At 41.3% G+C, this 10000-nt stretch overlaps 1 protein-coding gene across 1 annotated transcript in view; it reads right to left on the bottom strand.

The window, feature by feature from the left end:
* Positions 1-7625: 7625 nt before the first annotated feature.
* LOC125044721 (proteasome subunit beta type-5-like) overlaps positions 7626-10000 on the bottom strand; it is a 3780-nt gene continuing 1405 nt past the window's right edge. The window contains exons 3-6 of the mRNA XM_047641601.1: positions 9332-9458; positions 9090-9204; positions 8104-8308; positions 7626-7920 (exon numbers count right to left, since the gene is read on the bottom strand). Coding sequence (XP_047497557.1) covers positions 7826-7920; positions 8104-8308; positions 9090-9204; positions 9332-9458 — 542 coding nt within the window. The 3' untranslated portion in view covers positions 7626-7825. The remainder of the gene's footprint in view (positions 7921-8103; positions 8309-9089; positions 9205-9331; positions 9459-10000) is intronic.

Below are 10000 nucleotides of genomic sequence, written 5' to 3'. Positions count from 1 at the left end.
AGGGAAAGAGAGAGAGAGAGAGAGAGAGAGAGAGAGAGAGAGAGAGAGAGAGAGAGGAAAGAGAGAGAGAAAAAGAAAGAAAAAGGGGGAGGGGAGATAAAAGAGGAAAGGATAGGGGAAGATAGATAGATAAACACATGCATAGCTGGATAGGTAAACAGACAGACTAACAAACGAGTCAACAGAGAAAGATACATATATATAAAAAAAAAAAAAAAATAGATAAGCAGATAGAGAATCAAACGCAATTAAATAGAAATAGTACAGAGGCTCTTTAAAGGTATCCGATTCCATTTAAATCAGATAAAACGACTTTCTAGACCCGCAAAACGTACGCTAACTCTTGCAACAACGCGAAATATTCAGTAATGGGCGGGCGGTGGGGGCGAGCGGGCGTGTCTTGCCTTGGGTATGAAGTTAAAAAGGACCGGGTCAAGGAGGTATTCTGTTTATAAAGCATTTGATTATGTTTACCGCGACAAACGTGATTCGAAAGGTGGGGATGGGGAGGGAGGGAGGGAGGGAGGGAGGGAGGGAGGGAGGGGAGAGGTAGGGGAGGGGGGGAGAGTTAATGGGGAGAGGTAGGGGAGGGGGGGAGAGTTAATGGGGAGAGGTAGGGGAGGGGGGGAGAGTTAATGGGGAGAGGTAGGGGAGGGGGGGAGAGTTAATGGGGAGAGGTAGGGGAGGGGGGGAGAGGTAGGGGAGGGGGGGAGAGTTAATGGGGAGAGGTAGGGGAGGGGGGGAGAGGTAGGGGAGGGGGGGAGAGTTAATGGGGAGAGGTAGGGGAGGGGGGGAGAGTTAATGGGGAGAGGTAGGGGAGGGGGGAGGGCGAGAGGGTGAAAGGAGAGGGGAGAGGAAAGATGAAAGAGGAGAGGTAAGGGAGAGCGAAAGAGTGAAAGTGAGAGAGAAGGGGAAGAGGAGAGGGAGGGGAGAGGACGAATGGGCGAAAGAGTGAAAGAGGAATGGAAGGGTAGAGGGGAGAGGAAGGGTCAAAGCAAACAGGGGAAGGGAAGGGCGAAAGGGGAGGGAGGGGTAGGTGAGAGGTTAATGGGCATCGAGTACGCGTCTGGGGCACTCAATTAAGTATTAATAGGTATCAACTGTTGACCTGAAGGCAAATTACGGCGTGGCGAACGGCACCGTATAACCTGTCATTGATGTTATTAGAACAGAAGCAAAAATGTTCGTAATGATAGGCCTACGCTGTATCAAGGTTAATTTGCGCTCGTGGTCTTTCTCTTTTTCTTCGTTTCTTCTGTTGGGTTGTTTGTTTCTTTTTGTGGTTTTACCCTTTCAGTATGAATATGCGTAAATGTATACATACGTACATATATATATATAGATAGATAGATAGATGGATAGATAGATATAGATATATATAGACACACACACACACACACACACACACACACACACACACACACACACACACACACACACACACACACACACACACACACACATATATACATACATATTAAACATACATATTAAATAAAAATGAATATATATATATATGTACATATATACACATATATGTATGTATGTATGTCTGTATATATGTATATATATATTTATATATATATGAATATATATATAATATATCTACATATATACCTATATATATGTATGTATGTATGTATGTATATTAAACACACACACACACGTATATATAGATACATACATATACACACATGTATATAGACATATAAATATAGACAAATGCAGTTATACATATATTAGATATACATATATACATATATGCATGTGCATATGTACATATACGTACACACATATACACATATATGTATATACATAAATACACATATGCATATATATAAGCACATATCAACACATATACACATAAATACACACATATACACACTTACACACACATACACGCACATATAGACATACATATACATATATATACATATATACATACATATACACAAACATGCATGCATGTGTGTGTGTGTGTGTGTGTGTGTGTGTGTGTGTGTGTGTGTGTGTGTGTGTGTGTGTGTGTGTGTGTGTGTGTGTGTGTGTGTGTGTGTAAAATACACACATACGTACATACGTACACACTCACATAGATACATATCGGTATCTCAAAAAATCGATATATCGATACACTGATATATTCACATTCGTATGTTAATATTCACGAATTACGAATGATATCTTTTATTATTAACTGTTGTGTGTACGTTTCATGTGCTGCAAAAAGTGAACTAGGGCACTGTCCGAATCGTGATTTTTGAATATAAAAACATGGGTCGCTTATTGCAAGGGAAGTCGCCTAGAATAGCCTTTCTAAGAATGAATGATAGACAAATGAATGTTTTTAAACTATGGCTGCCATAAGCAACTTAAAATTCACATTTAGATTTTCTTTACATTGTCCACAATACAAGTTCGTTTATTCTGTGTCTCTGTGTCTCTGTCTGTCTCTGTCTGTCTCTGTCTGTCTCTCTATCTCTCTCCCCCCTCTCTATCTCTCACCCCCCCTCTCTCTATCTCTCTCTTTCTCTCCCCCCCCTCTCTATCTCTCCCTCCCTTCCCTTCTGAGTATGTTCCACATGAGAGGTCCCGGGACATTCCCTTGTGGCACACCTGCCCTTATTGCGTGCTGCGTCGATTGTCTAACATTTAAGACAACACTTAGGTGTCACTTGGTAAGATGTTCAGTAAGCGGATTGAGAAGTGCACCATCCACGCAAACCCCACATAGTTTTTCCAACAAGACGCCATGCCACACTCAATCGAAGGCTGCTTTAATATCAAGAGCTACAACAGCAGTGCTCTGGCCACGGTCATGGGCGGTCCTCCAGGCAGATGTTAGCAGATGGAAATGGTTAATGGTTAATGGTTAAAAGCAAAATAAATGTGCTAGACATCTAAGGTCATATAGCACTATAGTTAATGTTTGTGAAGGATGGTTGGGTTAGTGATTAGTTGTTAAAGCTGGGTTAAGGAATTGGTGAGTGAATGGGTTAGGGTCGGATGAGGTAATGTAAAGGGGTTAGATCATATGCGTTTGAGAAGGAAAACAGGTTGTTAAAGCAGAAGTGTGAGATTCTGTAAGGATGTCTGATAAGTTGGGATGTCTACGTAGGGAGGACGTGGGCATGACAATAGAATATGTGGGACTGAAAGAGGAACATTCGGAAACCGCGAATGTTCCAATGAAGGATAGTTATACTTTCGTTGATTTACTGGCAAAGATTGCAGTGCGTGTTGGAGAATTTGAAGGGGAAGGTGCTAGAGGGTGGGATAAAGAATGAGGTTGGGGAGGTGGTGTTGTATCAGGAGGGGTGTCGGGAGGTAGAGAGTCTGGGGAAGAGGGTACTTGTGACATGAGGGATTCACGTGTGTATCCAGGAGGGAGTGGAAGGGATAGAGGGGATAGTGGGAGGGTTAATATAGGTGGGGTTGGAGTCAGGGGGAATGGGTTTTGTTGGGATGGGGTAGGAGGATTGGGTGTAGGTTAATGGTTAAAAGCAAAATAAATGTGCTAGACATCTAAGGTCATGTAGCACTATAGTAAATGGTAGTGAAGGGTGGTTGAGTTAGTGATTAGTTGTCAAAGTTGGGCAATGGGTTAAGGTTGGGTAAGGTAATGTATAGGGGTTAGATCAAGTGAAGGATGTATATGCATTTGAGGAATGGAAATAGGTTGTCAAAGCAGAAAGTGTGAGAAGTTGTGGGAGGGATCACGAAAAATCGGTCCCATTTGGCTGCGCTAAATAGATTATTTAAGAATTTTGTAGAGATGGGGTTAGTAGAAGGACGGGGGCATGTGGAAGAGGGAGTAGTGTTGAGGGAAGTAGTGTTATGGGGAGGTGGACAATAAGGTTGTAAGGTAGTATAAGGGAGGATGGGGTAGTTGATGAAGAAGGTTGTGGGGGTATAGTTGTTGAAGTTGAGCATGTTGGGAGAAATGTCTCCTGGGGTGTTGATTAGGGTGGATACTGTACTAGTCGACATTGAGGAGGGGGTATTAGTTGTAGTGTTCAGAGCCGTGGTCAAAGGAGAGCCTGGGGTCAGGGAATCGGGCGAGTTTGAATTGGTGGAGCTATTTGATGAAGAGGCAATTGCCTCTAATAATGGTATGGTTAATGGTTATTCATTGTTGGCCATGATAAGCCTGGAGTATGTTGGGGAGAGAAACGGTCCACCCCTCAGGGACGCTTGAGGGGTAAGGGCTAGACAACTAAAGCAGGGGAATACCGTGCCCATGGCTCCCTCAGGCCGTTCAGGACTGGCACAAAGTCAGCCTTTCATCCTTTCAGCACGGCTTTCTACTATCCAACCTTAGGAAGTGGATAGTAGAAGGGGTTGGTGAAAACAGAAAGGAAAAAGTAGGAGGGGGGGAAAAAAGACCATGCAAAATTTGTTGAGTCGAGGGCTGAGTCCCAAGGATTGGGTCCCAGTCTCCGCCTCCTAAGCCCCCCCACGACAACAACGGGCAAGGGATTGGGGGGGGATTGGGTGTAGGGAGAATATGAGTAGGAGGAGGATGGATATCGGCAGTCACTTTGAGTGTGGAGGGAGCGGGAGTTGTAGAATTTGAAGGTGGATGAGTATTTGTTTGAGACTCGATTATGTAGTTCTTGATATCTTCAAGAGTTTCTGTAGTGGAGTTGGTTGGGGAGTTTTGTGAGATGAAGGTTTTCTTGTGAGGGGGGGGAAGAGAAGTCTGGTGTCTGAAAAATAGGGGCAAAGGAAGGTGGAGGTGATTGTGAGGTAGGGGAAGAGGGGGTGGAACGTTTATTCTGTCTGCTGCGGGTAGTACGGGGAGGGAGAGGGGAAGGTGTTGGGGCTGTAGTAGAGATTGGGGTGTCTGGATTTAGGATAGCAAAAGAATTTGATTGGGTAGAGATCGGAGTGTCTAGGGTTTAGGATGGCAAAATAATTTGACTGGGGAAGGTAGGAGGTAGAAGAGGGGAAGTTAGATGGAGGGGGGTCGGGTTTAGGAGAGGGTGTAGGAGCTTGGGAGGTCGGGGGATTGGCAGAGTGAGCTACATTACTGGAGTAGGGGGTAAGAGAAAAGCCTTGTCGACGTGCTTCCTGTCTGGCTTCACGTAGAGTGAGTCCAAGTCTGAATCTGAGAGTTGCTACCTCAGACTCAAATTTGTAGGTGGGGCAGCCTCTATAAAATACATTATGGGGGCCGCCACAGTTTGCACATGTGCGTGATTGTGCAGAGCAATTTGATCGAGTATGGCCAGGTTGGGCACATAGCGGGCATCTGGCTGTGGAACAGCAATGTTTGGCAGGATGTCCTAAATGCCAACAATTTTGGCATTGACGAGGAGGTTGGTATGGTCGGACAGGTAGGGATTCCCCACCTATGTAAACATTTAAGGGAAGGTCATGTCTACGGAAAGTAATTTTGGCAATGTTGATGGATTTCTTACGATTTCCTCTGGGAGGAATGGAGTAGCATTGTACATATGTTGCATCATAGTCTGTGAGACAAGCGAGTAAGTCCTCTCCACAATCTGACCATTCTTTGTCATAGATTGGGCAATCTGTTGGGGAGATAGAGACAGTTCCAGTGCAAGTATTGAGGGTTGGATGAGGTTCTGTAGGGATGGGATTACCACATAGATCAGTTAGTTTTTTTAATGCTATAGCTTCGTTTTCAGTTGTTACTGTGACGAGACGGGAGTGGTCGCGTCGGCTACGGAAAGAGACTTTGCCTACTTGTTTTTGGAGGCATTGTTGGAAGAGGAGGGTGTTTTGAGAGTAGGGAGCTGTGGGAGTGATCACGAAAAATCGGTCCCATTTGGCTGGGCTAAATAGAGTATTTAGCATTCTTGTAGAGGTGAGGGTAGTAGAAGTGCGGGGACGTGTGGAGGAGGGAGTAGTGTTGAGGGGGGTAGTGTTACGGGGAGGTGGGCAATAAGGTTGTAAGGTAGTAATAAGGGGAGATGGGATGGTTGATGAAGAAGGTTGTGGGAGTAAAGGTGTTGAAGTTGAGCATGTTGGGAGAGTAGAAATGTCTCCTGGGGGTTGGTTGTTGATTAGGGTTGATACTGTACCAGTATGCATTGATGATGGGGGGAGTTGTTGCAGTGTTCGGAGCCGTGGTCAAAGGAGAGCTGGGATTGGGGCTATTTGATAAAGGGGCAAGCCTCATTGCCCCTAAGATTGGGGTTATGTCTTCATTATTGGCCATGATAAGCCTGGAGTATGTTGGGGAAAAAAAATAGTCCACCCCTCAGGGTCCCCTTGAGGGGTAAGGGCCAGGTATGGCAGGGGAATACCGTGCCCATGGTTCCCTCAGGCCGTTCAGGACTGACATAAAGTCAGCCTTTCATCCTTTCAGCACGGCTCTCACACCTTAGGAGGTGGATAGTAGAAGGGATTGGTGAAGAAACTGAAACGAAAAGTATGAGTGGGAAAAAAGACTATGCAAAATTAGTTGAGTCGATGGCTGAGTCCCAAGGTTGAGGAGTTCCCCATCATTGGGTCTCAGTCTTCGTCTCCTAAGCCCCCCCACGACAAAGCAGATGGAAATGAAGAGGTTCTTCTTGAATTTGAACAGGCGGGAACACATCAGTTTGTGTTTATTAAGATGTTCCACTAAATGTGGAACATCAATTATCTTTTCAAGAATCAATCTTTTTGCTGCAGTCATTGTTTGCAGTGCATGATGCATCTATTTAAATATTTATTTATTAGCTGGAATATTTTCTTATGCTAAAGTATTGGCAATACGTGTAATTGGTATAGGTATTGATTGAACTATCTATGAAGAATCGATATATCAGAATCACTTTAGTCAATTTTCAAGTATTGCTGTGTTGGTTTTGCCTTAGACATTTGTGTTTTTTGATGCCCATCACTGCAGACACAGATACACGCACGCGCATACACACACACACACACACACACACATACACACACATACACATACATACATACATACATATACACACACATACACATACATACACACATATTCATTCATTCCCTCATTCACACATACCAACACATACATATATGAATACACACATACATACATTACATTACATTTCACACAGGCACACGCATATAGTCTCTCATATTAAACAAACTAATTCCTCCAAGTATCTTGCTCTTCTGTCAGTTGGTTCATAACTATTGTTATATAATTCACATTTCCTGAGAAAATTATTCAAATTATCAAGTATCCTTGTTTAGAGCTTTTACAACCCCTACAATAGCTACTCTTTATAGATTTCTACGGCTGATGTATGTATTAGGTCCATGAATGACAATGCATGCCAAGTTAGTTATCCGTTGCCTCCAAATGCTTGCAGGTCCTTCGGTATTTTTCAGAATAAGCCTGTGAGAATTATCCTAGGTTGCACAATGACTGCTTGTGCTTCTTATTAAGCAGGCAATGAACTTTCCATCAATATGCAGTTATATTACATTACTTAAAAACATACTCAGCATCAGACTTTTATAGTTTCTTTGCACTCATACCCTACAAGAACAAAAAGTTATGAATATTCTGAACTTCAAAATTACCGATTAAATACTTGTGTAAGTTAGCACCATTTTCTTTTTATACAACTGTAGGCACTATTTTCTTTTTATACAACTGTAGGAAGACAATTAAACACACATACTTTTAAGATTTATTGAAAAAAAGAAATCATGGAATATAACATTGGGCCTCATCTGACAAACTTGAAGTCACTTGTATAAACTTGTTACTCCATAAATATGATGATTCTGAAGGTCAGCACACATTTTTAAAATAAATTGCCTGTGCTAAAATTATTCCACTGAAAAAAAAATGTTTTAAGCTACATTTACATCATCTTTATGCTGTTTTGGTCTCCTCAGCATATTTGTAGTGCAAGGCCTTGCAGTCTTGCTCACTGATCTTTACCCAACCATCCTTCTTGATATGATATACTGAAAAGAAAAGAGTGCATGAGTCAGCTGAATGGATTCTAATAAAAAAAAAAAACAATCATGAAAGAATAATTTTCATTGTATGACTACATAAAGTAAAATACGTTGGAGATTTTAAAACCTAACATATATATTGCTTCTGTTAAATACACCTGATAAACATTTTACTGCATGTACACTCACCTCGTACAACACCGCCTGAATAAGCATCACGGAAAGTTGCGTGATAGATGGCTCTTCTGCCAAGCTCCTGTGCTTCTGTATCTGAGAGGTCCCAGCGGTACCCTGAATCCAGCACACCATAAGCATAAATGGAGCCAGAGCCTACACTGAAGCTGTTACCTGGCATGCGATTTCCATCATTGTCTACATAGTAGAGGCCAGGACCCTGTAGCAGAAATCAAGAGAGTGTGTTATATAGCTGTCATCGAATTTTGCAATAAGTAAATAGTAAGTATATCTACTTTAAATATAGATTCTTCTCCACAAAAAAGAGTATCCTATTTTGTGGTTTACATGCCTCACTTTTTTGTTCCTATAACTGGTACCTAAAGCTTCCAGCTACCTCAGAGGTCAACTATCCCCTATATGAAAATTCATTAGAAATTGGATAACTATCCTTTTCTTTCACACAATAAATCTAAACAACACTAAATTTTGTAATAAAGAGTACATCTGTATTCGAGGGGGTTCTTGTGTATCCTATCTTAGAAAAGGAAAACCTGAAATTACCCAGGACTCTGGAGTTCAACTTCTCTTTGATGTTTGTTTTTTCTAGTCAGCTGACACTTAATACTTCTGTTTATAAATGTCTAAAATTATATACAATATCTTTAGTTGTTTTACACACTTTAACATTTTCTTTTCAAAAGAGACTTAGTGCATTGGAGTACTCGAGAGTCTTGGACAAGTTGCCAGGAAGGATGGAGTACAGTTGGATAATTATGCTAAATTGTATTGGTGTAAGATGCTTGGGCCTCCTGTGCACTGAATGTTTATATATAGATAGTAAAATATAGATTGAGAGAGAGAGAGAGAGAGAGAGAGAGAGAGAGAGAGAGAGAGAGAGAGAGAGAGAGAGAGAGAGAGAGAGAGAGAGAGAGAGAGAGAGAGAGAGAGAGAGAGAGAGAGAGAAAATAAATGCAGAATATCACATCACATAAACTTACCTTCTTGTCCCATCCTGCAATCATGACTCCCATTGAGAGACCGTAGCCTTTGTACTGGTAAACCATGTTGGCCAGAAGCTTAGAGGCTGCAGCGACAGAGATGCGCTCACGATTCCTGCAATCAACCCATTTATCAACTTCATAAGAGGGATCTGGTACTAACTTATCTGAATTTTAATCTGGAAGTAAAGGCTGAGCTCAAAAAATACCTTCCAAGTACTATTTAGCAAGTACATACACACCTCAGTTCATAGAGACGGCACTGTTTGGCAAGGACACGCTCCCAGTAAGTACAGTCAGCAGCTCCACCTGCCATGGTTCCCAACAAGTAGGGATTGATCTCAATAACCTTCTTGACATTGTTGGAGCCTGTTGAAAAGAGAATTTGAGGAAGAGGTCATTACTTGCATGTCTTCAGAATCTAACCATAAAAAACTATAAGCTGACAAGCTAAGTAAATATTGAGCATGTGAGAAGTTCTACAATTTCTTCTCATACTTTCTTTTTCTATATACCCCTTACACATACAATTATTCTTCAAATAAATATTACCATACACTGATGCATTCTTCACTTTAAATATCTTTAGACATTTTAAAAAAGATCTTTACTGAAAAAATACTCCAAATTATATTGCTTTTTCAGACCCATTTACAAGAACCACCTAGCAATTAAAATTAAATTATATCTGTGATGATACTTAAAATAACAGACATTGTAAATACCTAACTAACCAACCACACATAAATAAATAAATACATACACACACATAAATATATAAATAAATACATACACACATAAATATATAAATAAATGCATACATACACATACAAATAAACAAATACACATACATATATACATATACAAATGCATATATACACATACATACATACATACATATATACATTTAT

This window comes from Penaeus chinensis, chromosome 36, assembly GCF_019202785.1.
Source record: "Penaeus chinensis breed Huanghai No. 1 chromosome 36, ASM1920278v2, whole genome shotgun sequence".
Taxonomy (NCBI): Eukaryota; Metazoa; Arthropoda; class Malacostraca; order Decapoda; family Penaeidae; genus Penaeus; species Penaeus chinensis.
The sequence above is the reverse complement of the archived record's forward strand: the minus strand, read 5'-3'. Positions and strand labels throughout refer to the sequence as shown.